The 24,628-nt window shown below is 37.9% G+C and overlaps 2 protein-coding genes across 2 annotated transcripts; both read right to left on the reverse strand.

The window, feature by feature from the left end:
• Positions 1-1,288: 1,288 nt before the first annotated feature.
• Positions 1,289-2,311, reverse strand: LOC127136214 (uncharacterized). The gene has a single exon (XM_051062805.1). The coding sequence runs from the start codon at positions 2,309-2,311 to the stop codon at positions 1,289-1,291; it is 1,023 nt and encodes a 340-aa protein (XP_050918762.1).
• Positions 2,312-3,820: 1,509 nt separating this feature from the next.
• LOC127136216 (uncharacterized) lies at positions 3,821-4,549 on the reverse strand. Its single transcript, XM_051062806.1, has one exon. The coding sequence runs from the start codon at positions 4,547-4,549 to the stop codon at positions 3,821-3,823; it is 729 nt and encodes a 242-aa protein (XP_050918763.1).
• Between the last annotated feature and the right edge of the window lie 20,079 nt (positions 4,550-24,628).

The following is a 24,628-nucleotide window of genomic DNA, read 5'->3' on the forward strand; positions in this document are numbered from 1 at the left end:
AAACAAATATCTCTTACGGTACGTGAGCTGTCCTCAGAAACTTTACCAAAGCCTCCCTATGGGCCTCCGAGCACATTAATAAAGACAACATTGAGATCTTCGAGGGTGTCTGGTTAAGTTGATCAACTACTCGATAATCGCTCTTCTTGATAATGCGTAAGAACTCGTCTACTTCACTTGAAGGTGCGGGGTCTTGTCTTTGCTGAGCGCCATCAATTTGTTTGCCTTTGTCTGAAGTTGAAGGATTGATAGTTCCAATTGGAGTGGGTGTCGGCGCAAATATCCTTCCACTTCTCGTGACTTCGCTAGTGCCGGTGATATTGATCATTGGGTCATTAGACTTCAATGGTTCTTCTTGCACCTTCTGACCATGAATGTAGACTGGGTGTCATACATCCATGGGACTGCCTTGGTGTCAACATATGGGAATGGTGTGGGAACTTTTATTATGATTGGAGTAACAAGATTTGTCGACAGAGTTAACTGAGAGAAGTCATATGGAATTTGCAGAGGAGGGACTTCATCGTATGGTATCTCGAGGGTAGACGCATCTTCCTTTGTTGACGGGCAATCTACCACCAAGATTCCTTGGTTCATTAATTGTTGTATGACAGACTTCAATGTTCTACATTGTTGCGGGTTAATCAGACAGTGTTCACAGTAATTACCACATATGGGAAAGACATTATTCTTCATTAAAGCATTCTTGATCTCGATGAGTGGTGTTTTTAACTCGTCCACACAGGACATCAATTTCCTTCCATTGTCAGCTTCCATCATATTCACCGATGCATTATTGTGAGGGGGCATCATGTTATTATTCACATTCGGCCTCTTGGGGGCGAACGTGATTTCCTTAGAGTCAATAAGATCTTGAACCTTGTACTTTAATGCTTTACAATTCTCGATCGAATGCCCAGGAGCGCCAGAATGAAATTCACAACGGGCATTTGCATCATAACCGGGAGGAAGAACCGCTGGTGGGGGTCCTAACTCCCTTAGTTGCACAAGTGATCTCCTCAATAAATATGGTAGAATGTGGCTATAAGGCATGGGAACTGGGTCAAATCTTCTCTCGGGCCTTCGCATCCTTTGTTGTTGTTGTTGATATTGTGGTTGCTGACGTTGCGGTTGTTGTTGATACCGTTGTTGTTGTTGTTGAGTTTGAACAGGAATTCCAAATTGTTGTTGTTGACTTGGTTGGACGAGAACTATGGCAACTACTTGTGGATAAGTGGGATTTCTTGTTCGAATGATGGAGGCAGCATTGGTCTCGCCTTCTCGTTTTTTAACCATAGGGAACAAAAGGTTTCTTTGATGCACTAGAAGTACTGGCAGAGTTCTGGATCTTTCCCATTTTAATCATATTTTCTATCCTTTCACCGGCTAAGACCATGTCAGAAAAGCCTGAAGAGGTGCTCCCTACCATTCTATCAAGGTATGGACCTTGCAAGTTTCCCATAAACATGTCTACCAGTTCTCTTTCTAGTAATAGGGGTTGTACCCTAGCAGCTAATTCCCTCCACCGCTGGGCATACTCTTTGAAGGACTCCTCAGACCTCTGAGTCAGACTTTGCAACTGCGTGCGATTAGGTGCCATATCAATGTTGTACTGATAGTGCTTGAGGAATGCCTCGGCCATTTCCCTCCAGGTGTGAACATGATTGCTCTCGAGTTGCATGTACCAATCCAAAGATGCCCCACTGAGGGAATCCTGGAAAAAATGCAATAAAAGTTGATCATCGCTGGAATAGGCAGCCATCTTTCGGCAGTATGCCCTAATGTGTGTCCTAGGGTCACTATTTCCCTTATATTTTTCAAAGTCCGGAACTTTGAACTTGGCCAGAATGATGACCCCAGGTACTAAGCACATTTCTACCGCATCGAGGCCCAAAATGTCAGTGCTCCCCATTGCCTTGAGATTTTCCTCGATAGCCTTTACCTTCCTCTCCACCTTGTTGGTTGCGGAACCGAAGGCGTCATCCTGGGAAACGTCCCTTGGGCTGAAGAATGCATAAAGTTGGTCGTCTGTCTCAGGAGCATGAGGACGAGGATTGTTGTTTGGAACACCGCCGGGTGCATTAATGTTAATTGGAGGATCAACTTGAGGAACTGGAGTCGGATTCTCGACCGTTTGAGGGGTAGGAGGATTGGTAGTACTAGCACGTTGATTCATTTCTTCTTGCATTTTTGCCATAACCTCCTGGCCTCTTGCGACTGCTTGAATAGTCTTCATCAATTGCCGCATTTGGGACCGCATTTGGGATACTTCTTCCTGAAGGACAACTTGGTTCTCTTGAAGTTGCTCCATGACAGCTTGTCGACGTCCTCGTGTATCGTACTGAAAAGTCAGCTTTGGAGAGTGGTTCTGGAAGGAAAAAAGGGTGGATGGATGAGTTTTTTTATGTTTTTTTGTGTTTCGAAAGATGCATATGATGCATGAATTTTTTCTTGTTAAAGCAAAGCTCTTTTTAGTTATTCATATTTATTCATTGCAAAAAACTACTTGACGATTCTCGTTTACAATCATGAAATAGGAAAACACAATAGAGAAAAAATTGCAACTTTCATTCATCCTTTGAAGGGAAAATAGACAGCAATACATAGAAGTTGCAAAATACAAGTAATGAAAGCAAAATAAACCAACTAGATATCCACCCTAAAAGTGAACCCTTGAGACTTGCGGAGAGCCTCAATGTCGGTGATGAGTTCGGCCATTGTTCTTTTGCAGAACTTGACGAAGTGGTAGACCTCTTTGGGGGTATTATCTGGGCACATGATCAGATCTACCTCCTTCAACTTGTCGAGAAAGTCTTGAAGGGCATAGTTGGTTAATACTGTCATGTTGGTGTACTTGTCCCTCCATTCTTCATAAAATACTTGGAGATTATGGATGATTTCGTCCCTTTGAATAATGGCAGCTTCGAATTCATAACATTTGCTCGCAAGCTCGTCCAAGGTTGAACTGCTCACGCATGAAGCTTCGATGAATCTTTTCTTTCTCTAGTTGCTCCTTGGCTAGCAAATCCTTATACTCTTTTAGAGTGGTCCTTAGTTCGAGAATCTGGGCCTCGTAATCTTCCCTCGTTTCTTTCTTCATGGCATTAGACCTCTCGACAGTATTTTCAAGGTCCTTGATGATTCGGGATGCTCGATCTAACTCCTCGTTACGGAAATCTAGCTCAGAATTAGCTCCTTGTAAAGCTCCACCAACCCAAACTCTTTGTCCCTCGGCTAATCGGAGCCTTTTCTTGCTATCTTCAAATTTTTCACAGACTTGCTTACCCTTATCCTCCAAGACGTGGTTACGTTCCTTGGCGCGATTGAGTTCGACTCGTAGTTGAGTGTTTTCCAACTCGAGCTCTTTGATTTGGCTGGTAAGTTTGTCCATGTCCTCTTGTAGGATAGGCTCGGGCTCAGACATCAACGGGAATGAAGAAGGATCAAACAGAAATGGCATCTTAACCACCCTAGCCCTCTCCTTTACCCACACATAGTAGGGTTCCTTGGCTAGGATATTTTTCTTGCCCCATTCATGGCTAATACGGACTATGCTTATCCAAGCTTTTCTCACTCTTTTCACGTTCGAATCAAGCGGATCCACGATATTGATGACAAATGGAATGAAATCTCTTTCCTCGGGGGGACTTGTCATGGCATACCCTAGTTGTCTCTTGAGTATAACAGGGTTGTAGTTGATGCAACCTTGTGTTCTTATCAAGGGTACGTTAGAGAACTCTCCACATCTTGTGATGGCATTCTTTATATCCCATTCCCTCTTGTACCATAGAATTGAGATGGCAGAGAGAGATGCGAACCTTTACGGCCATGTCAGTTTGTTTTCGGCGAAAGGTCCACTTTGAGGCATGCGGGCCCTCATCCAAAGATGTAACATAGGAGCGCAACAAAGGTAAGTACCTCCCTTCTTCTCATGCCTTGTATGGAAGGTATGGTAGAAATCGGCAAGTAAAAATGGCACCGGATTTTTTGTTAAAAAGACTTCAACTGCTAATTGATCCACGAACTTGTCCAGATTTGGGAAGAGGGCAATTCGATGAATCAAAAGTGCCAAAGTTGCACTGCAAAAGTCGGGTCTTCCTTCTTTAATCATTTCCCAAGCATGGACTTCTAGGAACTTTTGAGTTAAACCTTTTAGGGATCCTTTAACGCCCCAATTGTCCACTAACTTGTTGGTGTTGATACCCAAGATGAGTGAGAGCTCGGTCAAACAGAATCCGTCTTCCAATTTCGGGAAAGGGTTGTATTCCTTGAATGGTCGATTGAGGAGTCTCTCGAGGTCTTCCAAGGTTGGAGAGATTTGGAAGTCGGGGAAAGTGAAGCATCTTAAAGGAACGTCATAGTATTGGGACATTGTAGTGATATCACAATAGTCAATCTTCTCGGTTAGAAGATCTACGATGTTCCCAAAATTGGCTCTAAACTTGTTGTCTTTGAGAGTTACGGCCTTTGAACAAAGGACCTTTAATGACCTGATGTCGGGACTCTTGAAGTGGAAAGAAGAAGTGCTTTTCTTTGTTGAAGTATCCATGATTGTGTCGGAAAATAGTCTTGTAATTCTGCGTTTGAACAAACAAAAGATTTTAAGAGCTTTGCTTATTATTTTGATGATGAATGAATGTATGAATGAATGATTGGTTTATTATTTTCACAGGTTTTTAGGCATGGGTTCGTGGTTTTGGACCATCGTGACGAAGCATGGAGTTAATAATGACTGCTTAGTAAACCAAGGTTCTCGCTTTGTGTGATCTAAGGCTTTTGGAAAATTGGGTTTAAGACACTGCCCCTAGAGTCATGGACTTCTTTGACTGTCAGCCGCTTATGTCAATTTACTTGCCAGGCGACTGCTCCATCAAAGTCATCTACTCTAAGTGAGATCTTCGTATCGACCCTTACGAGGAAGGCACCTCGGTGGCCTATACTACGCGACCATCGGTCTAGGCTAGCCATAGTTTTAAAGGTTCTAAAAGGGGTCTTAGGGTCATTGACTCTAGTAAAAGAAAAGATGCTTACGCCGAAAGCACGATGGTCATCAATCCCCTTAAGAGAATCTACCACTAAGTGAGGTTCTCGTACGACCCTAACGAGGAAGGAACCTCACGGATCAATACTACTCAACCTCTCCTATCTCAAGAAAACTCTCAGACTCGGGTGGGGAGTCCTTCACACAAGGTTTTTTCTTTGCAATCATTATTGCTTCCAAAAATTCTTCGTCACAGAGTCAGAGTTTCGGACCAACAGGTAAACAAAGAAAATATGCACGAGTTAGCAAAGAAAGTAATACATACAGAAAAATAGATAACAGATAAATCTCCACGTACGTAAAAGAGGAAACAACCCAAACTAGGCTAGACTTGCTTAGGGATTTTTTGGTCCCCAACAGAGTCGCCAGCTGTCGCTACCGGGATTTCACGATAACGAAACCGGGACTAAAGAGATGCCAAAGAGAGGCAAAGTCAGAAGAGTCGCCATCGAATTTTATTTAGTTTACCTCTATCGGAGAGGAGAGGGGAAATAGTCGATAAAACCCTCAGAAAAGAGGCGCGTACGAGAAGCGCTTAAAAGAGAATAAGGAATCGGTCTCGCAACCGAGATTTGGGTTCGGAAGTCGGTTACGTAAGGGGAAGGTGTTAGCACCCCTTACGTCCATGGTACTCCATGGGAACCATTTGGGTTGTTTTACATACATGAGATTTATCTATTATTGTTTTATTTTCAAAAGAATGTGTGAAAAGAAGGGGGGTGTTTTTGTTCTTATAGCGCTCGCCAAGGATTGTGGCCCTTGTGCCTACGTATCACTCATTTGAGGATGAGGAATCAGAGCTCCGTAGTTCGGAGTAGAAAATATTTGTGTGTTGGTTGATTTTACCTTTGAAAAAAAGGGTTTTGGGGATGATGCCCTAAGGCACAAAAAAAGAGTTTGATGAGTTATTTTGTTTTTACCTTGAATAAGGGTTTTATGAAAGAATGTTTGTGATTATATTGTACTAAAGTCTATGGGCGGAGGTGATTATTCTAGACAACAAGTCAAGCGTCTTGCGTCCAAAATAATCAGAGTAAGGGTAGGAATGCTCCATTCTCACTCATTCTCCATCACTTAAGGCTCATGGCGCACAATAATAATCGTAATTATTAAGTATTTTTGAATTTGGCTAAGAAAATGCCACTTGACGTTGAATCAAGGGTTTATTTTATTTTGATTATGAAATTTGGCTTATGCAACATGAATGCAAAGTAACCAACAAGAAATTAAAAAGTCTCATTGTAAGGTAGCCCAAGAGAAAACCTTTTGTGTGTAAAAGTGACCTAAGCTAAACAAAGGATAATGGTCTTACAAACATGTCCCCCTAAGGTGGTGCCATGATGCCATTCTTACAACATGAATGTAAGTTACAAATAAAATCCAACATTTACAAAGTATCACAAAGATAAGGGAAAGGCCTCCAAGCAAGGGTCCTAAAATGAAATCCTCTAAGTCCAAGTTGATTAAGAGTGGAATGAATATTTTTGTCTTATCATTTTATCATGTTTTTGTTGTTTTTAATGTTTGATGATAATAAAATAAATAACAAGTAAATAAACATGCATGATGAATTTGTACAATGATGATGATGATGAGTACTTTAATATAAATTATAAGGTAATGACATAAAAGTAAATTACAAGAAAAAGAAACAATATCACAATAACAATGGTTAGTGAATATAAATGATATAAAACACATATAAGTCAATAATACCAAAATCACAATAACAAAGGTTAATGACAAACATAATTAATGAAGTATAATTAGTGGTTAGTAATATGTACAAAAATGAATATCTTTTAAGACTATTTTCTTAGGCCAAGAAGACTTAAAATATGACATATTAAGGGATAGCTTATCATTGATGCAAAGTATTGAAGATGATTATAAAACCAACTAACAATAGATTTGTAACAAAGAAAGTTATGCAACCTTAAGTCCATCTATTAATATTTTAAAAAAAAGTGATTTGTTCTCTTTCTTTTATTTTTATTCCTCTTTCATTTAACAAGATAATAAGGTAGTAAATAAATTAACATAATGTAAATGATATAGTTAGATAATAATAAACATAAACATAAAGTAAATAAAATAAAATGAACAATAAAATAAATTGCAAAATAAAATAAAATAAAGTGCAATAATATAAATGTTAGGAGTTAGTAATTAGTAGTTAGTAACAATAAACAAATGGAATAGCAAGTTAATGTAAATACATAGTTTCATCTATGCATCAAATGACCCAAATATGGTTAAAATAGAGACAATCTATCAATGCCTCAAAGTATCATGAATGATCTATTGATCAACCATAGATAGGTTTGAAACATTGAAGATTTAATCAACTCTAAACAACCATGATCATGATCTAATAGACCTCATCAACCAAACAAATACAACAACAAGTCCATAATAAAAGAAAATGATAACACACACAAAGCAACCACAAAAAGGTGAAAAAAGATAGTAAGAGTAAAAAATCTTTAAAAAAGGGTGAGTAAACCAAAGTCAATCATTTTTTGCAAGCTTGAATCTAAATCATCTCAAAAGACCAACCAAGAACAAGCAACCATTTTTAATCAAAAAAAGAAACAAAAAGTTAAAAAGTTTAAGTTAAAATCATTACCCACAAAATATGAAAAAAAGCTTGGTAGAAATGGTGTTGAGCTTGAATATGAAGCAAGGAGTTTGGGATGAAAATATTTGTGGTGAAAGCTTAGTAAAGGGGTTGGGTTATGAGTGTTAGAGAGTGAGAAACTTTGAGAAAGAAAATGTGAAATGGGAAAAAAGTTGGTAGTGGTGACTTTTGGGAGGGAAAGATTTTTTTGGGTTTTGATTTAGGTTTGGAGAAGAGGGGTTGAATGATATTTTTTCAGAATTTGTGGGGGCTAGAAAGCATGAAAAATGAAGGGGAATAATGCATCTATTTATAGGGAAAACAAGTGGGAAAGTGCGGGGAACCAAATACCATTTGTGCAAAGAAAAGGCTTATTTTTGGTGTCTGCGCAGGGTAAATCGATTTACCTAATTGGGTAAATCGATTTACCTAATTTTTTATTTTTTTATTTATTTTTTATTTTTTTATTTTTTAAATTCATGCGTTGAGCCCATGCAATATATCTTTGGTTATGAATGTTCAATGAAATTATGATGATGAAATAATGAAAGCATGCATGTGCGATAGGGCCATGGATCAGATGAAAGTTGTATCGGAGTTGGGTGAATTTTGGGGTATGACAATACGTAAGAGCGAGACCCACAATCTCGTCAAGCACCCTAATAAAAAACCTTTTGTGACCCTTTTCTTTTTCTCTTTTCTCTTTCAATAATTCAAAGAAAACAATTAACATAAGCTAAAATTCAATCGCAAATTTAACTAAAAGGTTCTCGTTGAGTACAACAAACGTGAGGGGTATTAATATTTTTCCCTTGCATAATCGACTCCTGAACCTGAATTTGGTCGTGACGACCATTTTCTTTTTTTAAGGGTTTTATTGATATTTCCCCTTTAATCTTTTGGAATAAATAAAGTTCACCGGCGACTCTGTTCGAACACATTTTCCGTGACCATCATGAAAGATCGTATTTTTCGAGATGTGCCAGTTGACGACTCTACTGGGGATTATAATTGTTCCATGCAAGAGAAATTCAAGCCTAACTTAGTTAACCTTGTGATAAGTATTGGCTTTTCTTAATTGTTTCTTTCATGTTGTATATGTTTGCTTGCTTATTTGTTTTCTTTCTGCTTTCTTTTTTTCATATTATATGTTTATCATATTGCTTATTTATGGATCATAGGATGACATAATGAGTAAAGCTCTACACCCAAGCTTTGGAAAAAGAAGAGACAACACCTAAGTTAGAATTGGAAGTTGTGTATTGTTAGTCTTCGAGGACCACTCCTCGTGTGTCTAGCATGAAGACTTCCTATAGAGTAGACCTTTTCGTAAATCTCGTTATAAGACAACTAGCTTGTCGCATAACTTGATTCATGAAGGGTCAATAACCCTGGGAACCACTCTTAGAACCAGTTTTGTCTTGGTGGTTGAATAGTGTTAGTCTCAAAGGACCACTCTTTGTGTGCCTAATACAAACACCCCATCCAAAATAGACATTTTCATCACTCTCGTCATAAAATAGCTAGCATATTGCAAGACGTTGATACGATTAGCGTCCACGACTCTGGGAACCTTATCCAGAACCTTAGAGCGAACCCTGTGAGCGGTTTATGGGTAGAAAGTTTAGAACCATCTGTTATAGAACCTACCAGATAGGTTGTTATGAGTTACTCATGTTATCCCAAATCCTAATTATACCTGCATTGCATTTTCTTTGCATACCGAAATACCAAAAAATTATGCATTTGCGTTTCATCAGCATGCACACATATCATTTCAAAAAAATACAAAATGAAACTCATTCATCCTTTGTCCATAACCCGTAACTGATTTGCCGACACCTATATCGGACTTGAAGCAACTCCCGTAAGACCATGGATCCATTGGAGCAAAGCCATGTTGCGTTAAGAGAAGATGTTGACTCAATGAAAAACCAGATAAACCAACTTGTGGAGACCATGAAAGCTTTAGCAAATAGAAATGACAATGTTCAATAGACTGCATTCACTGAGAATGTCAGTCCATCTCAAGTAAATAATCCTCATCCAGTGCGGATCCCAATTGAGAATTCTGTTGTACAAGAGTGCCACACTATCCGAGATGGGCGTGCCTCATATCATGATGTTGTTGAGTATCATAACTTTTCATTCTCCGCACCAAATTCCCAAGGGACAATCCTGATGGTGAATACTGAACGACCACAAGATAATGAGATTACTGAAATATGTTGCGTGTTGGAAAAAAGACTTAAAGCCATATAAGGGCGAGATACTTTTGACCTCGGTGCTTTAAACATGTGTTTGGTACCTGGCCTAGTTATAGCTACAAAATTAAAGGTACCAGAATTTGATAAGTACAAATGGGATAGTTGTCCAAAGCACCATTTGGTGATGATCTGCCAAAAAATGACCTTTTATGCTCACGATGATAAGCTATTGATTCATTGTTTTCAAGACAGTTTGACTGGGGCAGTGTTGAGTTAGTACGCAAAGTTAGAAAGGAGCCATATTTAGTCATGGTTGGACTTATCTAACGCCTTTTTGAAGCAGTACAAATACAATTTGGACATGGCTCCCGATGGCATGCAGTTACAAGGCTTATCTCAGGAGAGCAATGGATCCTTCAAAGGGTACCCCCAAAGATGGAGAAAGTTGGCGACTCGCGTTGAACCACCACTCTTAGAGAAAGAATTAGTTGACTTATTTAGGGATAACTTGCAAGGCATTTACCTCAAGAGGATGATAAGCAGTGCATCATTAGACTTCACTCACTTAGTGTCAATTGGAGAATGCATTGAGAGCGACCTCAAAAGCGGAAGAATCCAAGGCGCTTCGAATAGACAAAACATTAAGAGTGAATCCCTTGTCACTTCCCAAGACGAAGACTAAGAAGTTAATGCAATATGGGAATCTTCCAAGCTCCACCTCTGGTGCCTTACCATCAGTATTTGTGCATATTAATTATTTAGAACTAGCAACCTTATGAGTCTCCATATCAGATGCCATTCCCTCCACATGGTCAGTATCCTCCTGCAAATCTAAGTTCTCCTCAGTATCGACCACAGATTCCACAACAACAACTATACCAATGGCAGCATGTTATGCAACGACAATGCCAACAGACTCAAAGGCCAGAGAGGCAGTTTGACCCTTTGCCAATGCCATACAATTGCATAGTGTCATATTTGATCAATGCTCAATGTAACTTTCACGCCGGTGCACCAGGATATTCAGTCGAGGATTGTAAAGCACTCAAGAACAAGGTGCATGATCTGATTGATTCCAAGATGATTTCGTTTGTGCCGCAATGCCTTCATATCAACAATAATCGTTCACCTTGTCATACAGGTCCATCAGTCCATGATATGGAAGAAAGTGACGAGAATAAGTGTGAAGATGATTATTATACTGGTCTCGATGAGCAATTATGGAGAAGGCTAGCCCAATAGCAAATCAAAAAAAGGAAAGCTTAATTCCTCAATGTCGACAATCTTTAGCCCATACAATTACTTTGCTTGTGTAATTTTTGTTGTTAAATGCTACTTGTTATTGGACATTATTGTTTAATAATGGTATTATTAATCAAATGAGAACACATGTTTTGAACAAATCCTTTCGTATTCACTCATTTTCCATTTATTTCAAAAGCACAAAAATATTCCTCCACTCCATTTTCTTTATCGATCTGTTGTTTTTAGAAAAATTGAAGAGTGGATGACGAAAACGAGATGCCCATAATTACTAACGGTATGCTTTCAGATAAAATCTTGTTGATGATGTACAATCATTTCTCAAATCCCCAAATACTTGAGAGATAATGAGTTAATCTTTAGTTAACCACTTCGAGCCTAAAAGTAGGTGTTTCTTTCGGATCTAAAAACCCTTACGGTTAACCCATGGCAGGGTAGTGTTCAGTTAACCTGACTACGCATTCAAATGAGAGGATGAAACATCCCGTATGTGGATCAACCATATGATATTCTTCACACACATCCTTAAGTGTCGAAGGAACCATGCAAATTTCAAAAATTATGTCGGTGGTTCTTCAATGACCAATGACTTGGCAGTCACAACCCTTAAGCAGAAATAGAAAGAGAAAAAGCCCTATAAGTCGAACACCCAAAGAGGCGACTTAGGAAAAACTTAGGGCAATCCCGATGGACTAAAAGCTTAAAAAAGCAGTCCAAGAAAAAAATTAAAAAGCAAACAAAAAAAAGAATCAATCGAAAGAGGTCGTAATCCTCAACAAAAAAAAAACAAGATTCGGTGACCACCATATCATAATTAAAGGGTCATTAACATCCACGACAAAAACAAAATAAGGTTACTATCATTTCAAGCAAATCTTGAATCTTCATTCTTAAACCGTCGAACTCTCTTGGAAGACGAATGCATGTGTTAAATTAACTGAACGTAGGAATGGAGATAACCACGAAGAAGCGGTGGGTTAAAACAAATTTGAGTCTTACATCCTTTGTTTCAAGAACCATGAACTAAACCACGTCACAACCCTCAAAATACCTAATTAAAGCAGAGTTTATTCTGAAAGCATACTACATCAAGGTTGTGCAAACTGACTCCTAGAGATTTGTTAATCTTCTGGATTAGTATCATATTCTCGTTGTATCTTTCACACACTAGATAAATCACCACTGCGTTTGGGCTAATGGTTCACTCGTTACACACTATCACATCATTCCAATTAATGATTTTTCAAAACTTGCATAAAAATCGCATTAAAATTACCATTTATGAATGAACAATTTTAACTGCAAGTAATTACTTGACATCAAGGAAATTATAGCAAAGAAGTAACCACCTCATAAGCCTATGGATCAGAGGCATTGCATCTAACGACTATGTTGACCTAAGAATTGGTAAGTCAAAGACAAATTTCCAAACATTAGTTAATTAAGGGAAAACCACTACAAGATTCAGACACTAGGACAAATCATCTCATACAATATCATGGTGTAATCGTTCCCAAAGCATCTTTTCAAGGAGATTTCCTTTGAATACCCTACACACTGGGGCAGACAGGCTGCAAAGGGGCAAGTTCCCTCAATGCCTTCAAGTTGATCAAATAGATACTCATGGATAAAGAGTGGAGTTAATCCCTAATTTATTTATGTGAATTCTCACCCCCTTGCTTTGATGTTGTCCACCATGGAAATCTTGCAGATGCTCAGGAGTAGAGTTTGTTGTTGTGAGTGGAAGATAGCTTTCAAAGTTATTTCCGTTTTAGTTTTGTTATTTATTAGTGGTTATGCTCTGGTCATCTAACATCAGTGTTGGGACGCTTATTTTAGTTGTTGAATTCGAATTAATGTTTTGAGGAGTTTTATGATATTATTTTGAATTTAGGAATAAACGTGATTATGTCGAGTATTTTAGTTTAATTTTCCGCTGCTATTTGAATAAAGTTGAGACGTTTTAAAGTTGGTAACACTTTAATCAACGTATAATGCTTGTTATATAAGTTTCAGGGTTAGTGTAACACCCTACTTTCGATTCAAATAATTAAATAGAATAAAAATAATTAAATCAAGTAGGATGTCACATCCACATAATTTAAAGTTTAAAAGTTTACTTCAACTCATATAAATCACATTGTTATAGCAAAACTAAAGACAATTTTTGTCCGACATGGGAAAACCTCACCCAAACATCCAAACAATAGTAGTTTAAAACAAAAATACTTATTATTTAAAGATACATTACATGAAAAACACATAGGTAAAACAACCTCATAAACAAAACAACTTTGGTGTTACGTATAAGAGCGACTCCGCTAGAAGACCCGACCGATAACAACATATCGTGTACCGTTAACTACTCAAGTACTTGATTTTATGTACTCCAAAGGAGTACATACACAACAAACAAAAGGGAGTGAGAAATACATTAATATAATTAATCGGTGCATAGCATTTTAAGGATAATATTCACGCATAATGCACCACAATCATTCACAACCCACATTCTCACCACAATTAAACACCACACGATATAATAAAAATGCAATGAGACTCCCTAACTTGACCCAATACATGTGGTACCAATTGTCTATCAACAGTTCATCATACGAATCTGATTCCCCCTTCAGAATCCCGAACTTCCCCGTCGAAGTTCCAGAAAGTTTAACATTCCCTTTTGAACTTAAACTTATCTCCACAAACTCAAAAATGTATGAATGCATGGCATGGAAAAAATGCAACTGACACACTTTTCATTATTTATGTCGTGATCCACAATTGATTACACAACTACAGCCATGCCCAATATTATCCACCCTTCTGAATTATCACAATCACAAGTGAACAAACAATTCAAATGATTCATCATGTCAAAATAATTTACCGATACAAACTTCGCTATGATTCATTTTAACACACAAAAATATTATAATACATCGTGGTTCATCATTGATCACTCAAAACACTTATCTAATATGTAGTTCACCCTTATGGACTACCATTAACATCATTAACACGCATATCAATCATTCGTGACACAATAATTAAATTACCGATACATACTTCATTCATATCCATCATATTTTTACACTTCCTTCCACCTACTGTAACCCTCTGATAAATCCATTAAAATGATTTCCCCCTGAATCAAAATTTTAGTACTCCCTCTCAAATAACCAATGCACTAAACCCCACCTTAAAACGGACATAAGTCCAAAGTTATGACTAAAATCGTACAAAGGATTTTTAAAAAATGATGTTTGGAAGAACCAAAACAGTACGAACCTAACACATCCCAAACCCCAATTTCCATCCTATAAATCTCCCTCACAATATTTTCCAGGATTTTCATCATCAACCATGTATATATATCAACAATTCATTCACCAAACACTAACACGTCATCACTTTATAATTTCCCATTATTTGCTCATCATGTTCATATCCCCAAAACCCTTATTCCATGATCATGACATAAAAAATCGGCAAGCATCATCACATTAAATTTACAACAATCAAAGATTTATATACAACAATCACAATCTAATCATCTTATCATAGAAACATTGCAAACCACCAAGAATTTCAATCAAAAATATGGTAAAGAGTAAACCTAAGAGGGAAAAACCCCTCACTATCCTCTCATGGATATACATCCTTATAAGAATGTTTTTTCTCTCCCCTTACCTTAGATTGTTAAACTCTAATTCTTGACAATGATGATTTTCTTGATCCTCTTAGCTTTTTCTCTTTTCTTCCTAGCTCTCTGTCGCACCTCGAAAAATGGGGATACGACTTCAAAGCGAAGCGCGATCGCACGCTCGCAATGATGGACTGAACAGAGTCGCCACCGAACTTTATTTATTCCCAAAATGGGAAAGGGAAAATATCGATAAAACCCCTAAAAGAAAGAATAAGATATGGTCATCGCAACCAATATCAGGGTTCGGGAGTCGATTACGCAAGGGGAAGGTATTAGCACCCCTCACGTCCGTTGTACTCAAAAGGAACCATTAGGTTAGTTGTGTGCGTTAGTGTTAGTTGAAATATTAGGCTTTTCGAATTATTAAGTGGGAAAGAAAGAAAGTATGAGAAGAGAATGTTTTTTGGATTTTTTTGACGAAGGACTAAACCTAAGTTTTTTATTAGTGGGCCTGACAAGATTTACGAATCCTGCTCCTACGTATCTCAAAAGAGAAATCAAGGCTTACGTAGTTCTGGGTAGAAAAATGTTTGTTTGTTGGTCGATTTTAGCGAAAGCTATATTGTATTAATCGACGAAAACATTGTTTTACCCAAAACAGATGAGGAGTGGACGCATACCACACATCGAACGGATTTATAAATCTACATTCGGAAAAGCGTCACTTATCTCGACTCAACAATCGTGGCCGAAACATTGTTTTGCATCATCTTAAAATGATATATCTTCCATTTATGAAAAAGGTTCTTTGATTAGTCGCACGGCGGCAAAAAAGAGTTTGATTGGTTGGATGTGTTTTAAGTAATGGCGAGAACTTGGATGAGCGAGATATCCATCTCGAATCCTAGTCTCAGGAGTGCACGGTATACACCATATTCCATTTCCATATTTATTGGCAAAAGTGTTTAATAAAGATCAAGTATTTTTAGGGTTGATTGAGAAAGGGTTTGAAGAAACCATATTGACAATTTTAGATGATGGCGAGAGCTAAGATAGGCGAGGCATACGTCTCGAATCTTAATCTCAGGAGTGCACGGTATACACCATGTTCCATTTCCACCTTTATTGAAAAAGTGTTAAATAAGAGTTAGGTATTTTGAGTTTTGTTGTGAAAATGACTTGACCCTAGATCAAGTATTGATGGACGTTTAAGAGAAATTTGAATGAGTGTTTGAGAGAAAACAAAGTGGATAAATTTGGATGATGGCGAGAGCTAGGATTGGCGAGATATACATCTCGAATCCTAGTCTCAGGAGTGCGCGGTATACACCACGTTCCACTTCCATCTTATTGAAAAGGTCTTAACTGTGAATTAATATTTTTTGAGTTTTTATTAGAAAAAATGGCTTGACGTTGAATCAAGCGTTTGATGAAAGTTTGAAAGAAATGGAATAGAATAGGAGGGAGAAATGAATTGATTTGTTTATTGAGAAAATACTCGACGTTGGATCGAGTCATTATTTTTGATCTTTTGGAAATGGTTGATTTTATTCTTGTGTTAGTATCTAACTAAACAGTCAAACAAATAAAGAAATAAAACAGTACAAAATTATTACACATCGGGGGAGTGGGGTACATTTTGTCAAATGGGGATTCAAAATCATGAAATAATTAAATCGGGCCCAAACAACAAATAATGCAATGTATGAGTGTAAGTGCAAGAGAACTGGCTCATTGTAAGAAAGCCCAAGAGTAAGCTATGTGAGGTTGGTGGCGATGCTTAAAAAGCAATCGACTTACAATGGTATGGAAATGGGTATTAATAACCTAAAATTAAAATAAATAGCAAGGTAATATATAGAAAAAGAAATTAAATAAAATAATAAACATAACAAATATAAACACAAAAAATTGGCTATCCCCAAGTATCAAACCCGCTCCACTAAAGACCATGAAACTGCCCTCTCTCCACTAGACCATTCATGATTAATTGCTATCTTAATGCTAATTTGGATAAGTAAACCAAGATAGATTAAAAATTAGAATTAAAAATAAAAACTAAGATAAAAAACAGTCTGTTGGACTACCAAGAAAAAAAACAGGAAATTAAACCCAGTCGCCTGGCTGTTGGGTTCTAGAACTAATGGATTGGGAATAACAAAAAGCAAATCATTACTATACACCAAAGTTAATGACCACTTGGAACACTAAACGGTCACTTAAATCTTTTTAAAAGGATTTTAAATACTCTTAAAATAAATAAAAATAAAAATGAATTGGGGACACGACAAATCCAGAGGATTCGTTTGTCTTCCTCTCGAAGATAGAACTCTTCCTCTCTCAATCTCTCATCGTCGTTCCCAATCGCTCACGTCTCACTCAATCACTCTGAAACATGCAAGAATCCATGGCTGAAACAAAAAAAGAGCTCACCTTCGGCGGTGACGACGGCGATGATGAAGCTTAAACCTCACTCCTTCGCCTCTTCAATCTAGGTTTGTTTTGATTGTGGGATTAGGGTTTTGTGGTGTTTTTCGATATTAGGGTTTTTCAATTTCCGATCCGCCTCCGAATTTTTTTTCGTCCTCCCTTCTAATTCTCTTCTCTCCTTTTATATCTACTACCTAGGGTTTCAGATTGGTATACAGAGATTTCAAAAGAAGAGACTTCCTGGAAGTGCTTTTAGGTGCTCAGAATTGGATTGCCTTCTTTGATGCTTGGACTTGGAAAAGGTAATTTGAACCTATGCTTTCTCTTTGAATTTTGTCTCCATTCCATTTTGGGATTTTTGAAATTTTAACTGCCTTGCTTAATTGATGTGTTTTTACTGCAGTGAAATTTGGAGGAAGTTACAACTTCAGTTATCACAAGGATTTTTTATCGTGATTTTGGGTTGAGTGAACTGAAACAAGGCCTTTGATTTCCCTGACCGGGTAACTTTGGGCTGTGCAAATCACTTCCGTCAAGAATGGAATTTTCTCTCACGATTCGATGTTGTTTTGCTGTAGGAAATGCGTTACGAGGTGTGAGCGTAATGGTTGGCTTTCCTTTGAGAATTCTCGTTTTGATCTACTTTGTTGGCACCACACCAGTTGATTGGTTCTCAACCAAATTCATCAAGGCCAATTTCCTTCCAGAACCTGATCCAGGAGATAATCAAATCTGTCAACTGATTATTATCCAGCTTGATGTATGTCAAATTATGTCCGGCATCAATGCAGGTACTCGAAGGAAACTTCTCCTGTCAAGGAATTTCCACCTGGGCTTAACTTGACTAAACTGTGTGAAATGTTTACAGGTATAGGCCCTTGCAACCTGTTATAGGACAAATCGACAAGCGCTAATTGTGGTGGAGATAAAAGGCCTCCGGGAAAGGGGCTCGGATGAATGATTATCAGTAAGATTCAATGAACTAAGATATTCTGTAACTCCAAAAGGAACCGGACCGGTAAACTGATTTTGATTAGCCGCAAATCTTCCAAGAGATATGATGTTCACAATTGTCATTATGATCTTGCCAATTAGTTTATCAGAGGAAAGACTCAAAAATTCCAATTTGGAAATGATGTCAATATTTGATGGAATAAACCCAGAAAGATCATTTGCCTTAAAATCAAGTCACAGTCAAATTTTTATAGCTCAAAATTTACTCAGGGATTGTTCCTTTCTTTTACCACTTTTAATCATTACATTGGTAACTCTTTGCTATTGCGTAATTTGTTTTGTAGGTTCACAAACATACTCGCGGGCAACTCAGTTGAAAAAGACAATGATATGCTAACCGTCTTACTGCTCCTCTCAAAGTATTGGCTGCGGAATATGCCGGCGATAGAACCTGGTAAGCTAAACACTGCAGATTTCATCACTCGTTCGTCGGTTGTCCAAGGCCTAGAAGGATGTAGAGAAAGAGAGCAGAGCTTGCTGGAGTTGCTCTATCGGCTGGTACAACAACGGCTGATTTTAGGTGATGAACATAATTTATTTATTTTTAAGCCAATTATTTCCTTCAAGCGATTCCGCTTTTCAAGAGCGACATCCAAGTTTCGCACCAATACTTCAACTGTTAGCTTCCCCATAATGCACTCAAACTCCTTTCACTATTACTGCATAATGTTCTGTATTGATAAAGATAATCGGCTTTCCACATTCAAACTGAAATTTTCCATATTGGTAATAAAGCCTCCATTTGTGCAGGAACGATCTGGTATTTATCATTAAGCCTCTGAAGATTATCTTGTTTATCAGCTTCCAATTCTTGAACGACGCCAACATTCTGAAGAAACGCAATAAGAAGAGCAGCAGCGTCTTCAAAAGACTTGAGTCGAATGACAATTTCGGTACTGCGTCCAACCATGTCCTGAGGCACATCTTTAGTTTGGTAGAGTGTCTTGTGAAAACGCCACTGAATTTTGGGAACAACAGTTCTGTTACAGGTTACAATATAATGGGACTCTGTCTTTCCAAAGAACCAGGGTTCTTTTGAGATATAGCGATTTCATGAGCAACGTAAGGTCCTTTATGCAAATCTCAAGCAGGAATCAGGTTTCTTTTGTGAAAATAGCACGGTTGTGGAGGATTTCACAGGACTTAAACGTGAGGATGCTGAAAACCCTTTTGTTTCTCCTCTTCTACCAAATCTTTCAACTCAGGTGTCGAGGAGCCTGAACCAATATGTGTATTAGAAAAAAATGTAGACAGCTTGGAAAATCTTTCTCATGCTTCTGCAGTTCACTTGCAAGCAAAGTTGGCATCTTCCTCCTTGTAATTAAAACTTGAGTGCCATTTTTGTAAATCATGTATGTTTTGGACAATTATTGATTTGTAATGAATATGACATTGATATAAATGAAAGAAAAAAAAATGGTGTTTCTTGTTAGCAAGTCAAAAAAAATCTTTCTTTGCATTTTAGAGACCTTATGTATGATGAATTAGTCATATGCTATGTAAATGGTGGACCATGATTGAATAAATGAATGAAATAAATAAAACATGAATGAGGATGTGGAAATTCTTGAATATGAATGAAAAACTTCCGATGTAATGAAGAAATATGAATGAGAATTATGAATATGAGATGTAGAACCTTGAATGTGAAAAATGGAGAATATAAATGTGAATGAAGAAATATGTATGGAATTCCTTTGAATTATGAATGAATGAGAAAATGAATATGGATGATGACTTAATGTAATGTTTTGTACTTTACATAGGAAATCATTGGGTGAGAACTAAAAATATGCCAATGAAAAATGAATGATCATGGATGAATAATCGTAATAAAAAATGAATAATATTTTATGAGGGAGACAAAATATGGATTGAAATTGGACATGAGAATGAAAGTCATGACATTCCCACTGATTCTGTCAAAACATAACAAACATCTAAAGTCCAAATAGAGAGGTAAAACTCTAATAGTCATGGAATGGCAAGTAGTGGCAATATCTAAACAAACAGTGTAGGCGGATAGATTCGTGATCAAATGAAATGGTCATAAGGAGGAAAGAAAATGAATGATTGATGGAAAATTTTCAAGACCAAAATCGGGGTATGACACTCTCCTTTTCCGAAGTTTTCACGTATTATGTAACTTTCCCTCTTCTCACTTCCAATTCCCTTACAACAACCAATTTTTTATTTTTTATTTAAAATATAATATTATTTTTTATTAAATCTAAACTAAATATTTATTTTAATAAACCCAAATCAAATATCTATTTTAATACATCATTGTAACAATAATAATTAAAATAAACATTTTAATATTAACTATTAATATTATTTATATAAATCATCCTAATTAAATAATAGTAACAACCACCACTTCTCCCACCACCTCCACATCTCTACCTCTTTGCTCACACATTCCCAACACCTTAAATTCTAATTTCTAAGGTTGGTATACTACACTCAAGGATATCCTTTAAAACAAAATAACATTGAAACACATACAACTTGCACAATTATATTAAGAAAACAAATAATAAAATTTTGGGGTGTTACAACTCTCCCCCACTTAGAATATTTCTGTCCTCGAAAATTTATTTGACGAGAATAATTCGGGGTATGTTTCCCGCATCTGGATCTCCAGCTCCCAAGTCATATTTCCTCCAACTACTCATTCCCAAACAACTTTCACTAGAGCAATCTCTTTACCTCCTAGCTTCTTCAATTTTCGATCCTCAATTCTAATCGACAATGTTTCTACCGTAAGGTTGTCCCTCACTTGCATATCATTCATCCAAATCATATGAGATGGATCGTGATTATACTTCCGAAGTTGTGATACATGGAACATATCATGTAAATTCGAAAGATCGGGTGGTAAGGCCACTCCATAAGCAACAACCCCAATTCTCTGAGAAATTTGATATGGAGCAATAAGTTTAGGAGTTAGCTTCTTCGATTTCAGTGTACGTCCAACACCCGTCACAAGATTAACTTTAAGGAACACATGATCATGTTCCATAAATTCCAAATCATTTCTTCTCGCACTATGATAACTCTTTTGCCTACTCTGTGCTATTTTCATTTTATCTCGGATCAACTTCACCTTTTCAGTAGTCTATTAGATAATCTCTGGTCCAAGTATAACATTCTTGCCCGATTCATACCATCACAGAGGTGTCCTACACCTCTGACCATATAATGCTTCAAACGACGCCATTTTGGTACTAGAATGAAAACTATTATTATAAGTAAACTCGATCAGAGACATATGACCATCCCAAGTACCTCATTGCTCGAGTATATAGGCCTTTAACAAGTCCTTCAATAACTAAATAGTTCTCTCGGTCTGCCCATCAGTATAAGGATGGTAAGCAAAATTCAACTTCAGTTTAGTACCCAAAGCATCTTGCAAACTTTCCCAAAATCTGGATGTAGATTGATGGTCTCTGTCATAAATTATACTTAAAGGAACTTCATGTAACTTCACTATCACAAGGATATAAATTTTGCAAATATTGTCGCCCGAGGCGTATACCTCGTAAGCTTCGATGTTTCAAAGGGGTCCATGACTCTAAGAACCTTTTAGAACATTGAACCTTTGGCCAACTAGAAATGATGGTTGCGTAGTATGGATTCCCGAGGTGAATACTTCGTAAGAATCGATACGAGAACCTCGCTCAGAATAGATTCCCTAGATGGAGTTGATGACCGGAAAGTATTTTCCGTAAGCGTCAAACAGTCTTTTGAATCCATGACTCTGAGTACCCTGTCTAGAACCCAGTCGATGGTTGCGTAGTACGGACTCCCGAGGTGAATACTTCATAAGAGTCGGTACGAGAACCTCACCCAGAATAGATTCCCTTGATGGAGTTGACGACCGGAAAGTATTTCCCGTAAGCGTCAAACATTCTTGTGAATCAATGACTCTAGGGATCCTTTGTAACAAAGCCCTAGATCATACCCGGTGAGAACCCCGTTTTGGAAAGCAATCAAATTTATCCATACCTCATACCTTTGAACCCGTACCAAAAAAAAAGAAAAAAAAACATTGCATCCATCCATTCATTGCATATGCATAAAAAGCAAAACTCTTAGTTTGTTTCGCATTATTTCAGGAATCCAAGACTTGTTAGCAAGATGAACCCTAAGAGAAGAGGCACTTCTCAGTTCAAATACAAGAACGTGGACCTTACCAGCCTGCAGAAGTTGAGTGCCAAAATAACACCAATCAAACTCAACAGCTTTGTACAAAACTATGGAAGAATTCTGGACATCCTAAATGAGAAGATGGACATGATGACCGCAGTGACTATTGCTCAGTTCTATGATCCACCTCTACGTTGTTTCACGTTTTCTGACTTCCAGTTGGATCCTACCTTGGAGGAGGTTGAGAGGATCATAGGCCGGAATTTGAAAGATCATAATCCATTTCCTAAGCTCGATGAAGATATTCCTCCCAAGAGGATAGCTTCAGCTTTGGGTCTGAAAGTTTCTGAAGTCGTGGACAATTGGGATGTGAAAGGACCTTTCAGTGGTTTTTCTAGGAAGTTCTTGGAATATCAGGCCAAGAAGATGGAAAAAGAAGGGAATTGGGAAGCCTTTTATGCTGTGTTAGCCGTGTTGGTATATGGGATAGTTCTCTTCCCAAATATTGACCATTTTGTGGACCACCTGGCGGTGAGAATTTTCCTCTCTGGTAACCCTGTACCGTTCCTCTTGGCAGATCTCTACTACACTCTCCATGATCGTCATGAGAAGAAGGGAGGAATCGTCTTATGTTGTGCGCAGTTGTTGCATGCCTGGTTTAGATCCCATATGCCCGAAGAAGGTCCTTTTGTCTCAAAGGAACTCAAGCCCTTCCAGAAGTTAGCTTCCCTTACCTCCAGTCATGTTAAGTGGTATATCAGGGATTGGGAAACCGAGAATGTGATTGTCAGCATTGGAGACTTCCCCAATGTGCCTTTGATAGGAACCAAGGGTTGCATCAACTATAACCCTGTGTTGTCTCTGAGGCAGCATGGGTACCCTATGAATGGCCCTCCAAAAGTTGAAGCTCTAGAGCCTTTCATCTTACATAGTGCTGAAGTGGATCATCCCATGGTGAAAAAGATCAAGAGGTCTTGGCAAGCAGTTATCAGAAAAGGTAAGGAGTTGGGTAAGAGAAATGTCATTGCCCAAGAGCCTTACACTTGTTGGGTTAGAGAGAGGGTTCAGATGATTAAACTCCCTTTTCCATTTGATCCTTCTATCTATCCATTGGTTCCTGAGTCAGAACCCATATTACTTGAAGATGTAGAGAAACTCAATGACCGTATCAAGGAGTTGGAGTTGGAAAATGCTGATTTGAGAATCAAGCTTGGCCGAGTCTCGATAGAGAATGGGAACTTGAAAGATGGTCAACAAAAGAAGGACAAAGAGCTTGAAATCTCCAACAAAAGAGCTAGAGAGTCTGAAGCAAGGAGAGAAAAGTTTGGACAAGCGCTCTACAACACTAAATCTGTGTTCAAATCAAAGGAAGAGGAGTTGGATAGAGCTTTACTCCGGATTCAAAAACTCAACAAGACTCTGGAACTGACCCTTGAAATGAAAAGGGAAGCACGGCTGATTTCTGAGATTTGTACTCGTGAACTAGAGAATACCATTCAGAAATACAAGGATACTCTGGAACGCGAGAAGAAGAAGACTGAAGAGTCAAAAAGAGTTTGCACACGGCTGAAATATCATTTGGAACGAGCCGATGCTAGAATCCAGGCACTTGAAGGTGGGGATCAGGATGCTGCCTATATGGTGTTGCTAGGTGAATGCAGATATTGGAGAAACCTCTATAGGGACATAGAGGTGACCAAGGCTGAAGACTCGCGCATCATCCAAGATTTCCAAGGGCTTTACACTGAGTGGAAGGGCAAATTTCGGAGGCTGTCCGGATTTGCGAGTTCCATCATGCGAGAGCTACCTGAGAAGTTGCAAGAAGCTGATTGGTGCATGTGTCCAGAGAACACCCCGCATCAAGTCTTTAATTTCATTAAGTTTTATAAGGCAATGCTAGAAGGGTTAACTACCGACCTTGCTACGGTTCGGAAAGCCCATAAGCCATGAGCACGTTGTTTGTATTTGAACTTTGATATGAGATTAATGAAAAAATCGCTTTTGAGATTCATTTTATTGTGTTTCATTTCCTTATTATTTTAAATATTTGCGAACAAGTATTGTGACATTTTTGAAATGAATGATTGAAACTAACCAAGAGTTTTGCAAACAAAATGCATCCATACATGCATTCATGCATTTTCAAAACAGAGTCTCATTTTGTCCTTTCTTCCTCCAGTTTCACGCTGAATTTTCAACACTAGTATAATACTCGTGCCAGAGCAAGACAGAGAATGGCTGACCAAGAACAA

The sequence above is a fragment of the Lathyrus oleraceus genome, chromosome 4, assembly GCF_024323335.1.
Source record: "Lathyrus oleraceus cultivar Zhongwan6 chromosome 4, CAAS_Psat_ZW6_1.0, whole genome shotgun sequence".
NCBI classification, from domain to species: Eukaryota; Viridiplantae; Streptophyta; class Magnoliopsida; order Fabales; family Fabaceae; genus Lathyrus; species Lathyrus oleraceus.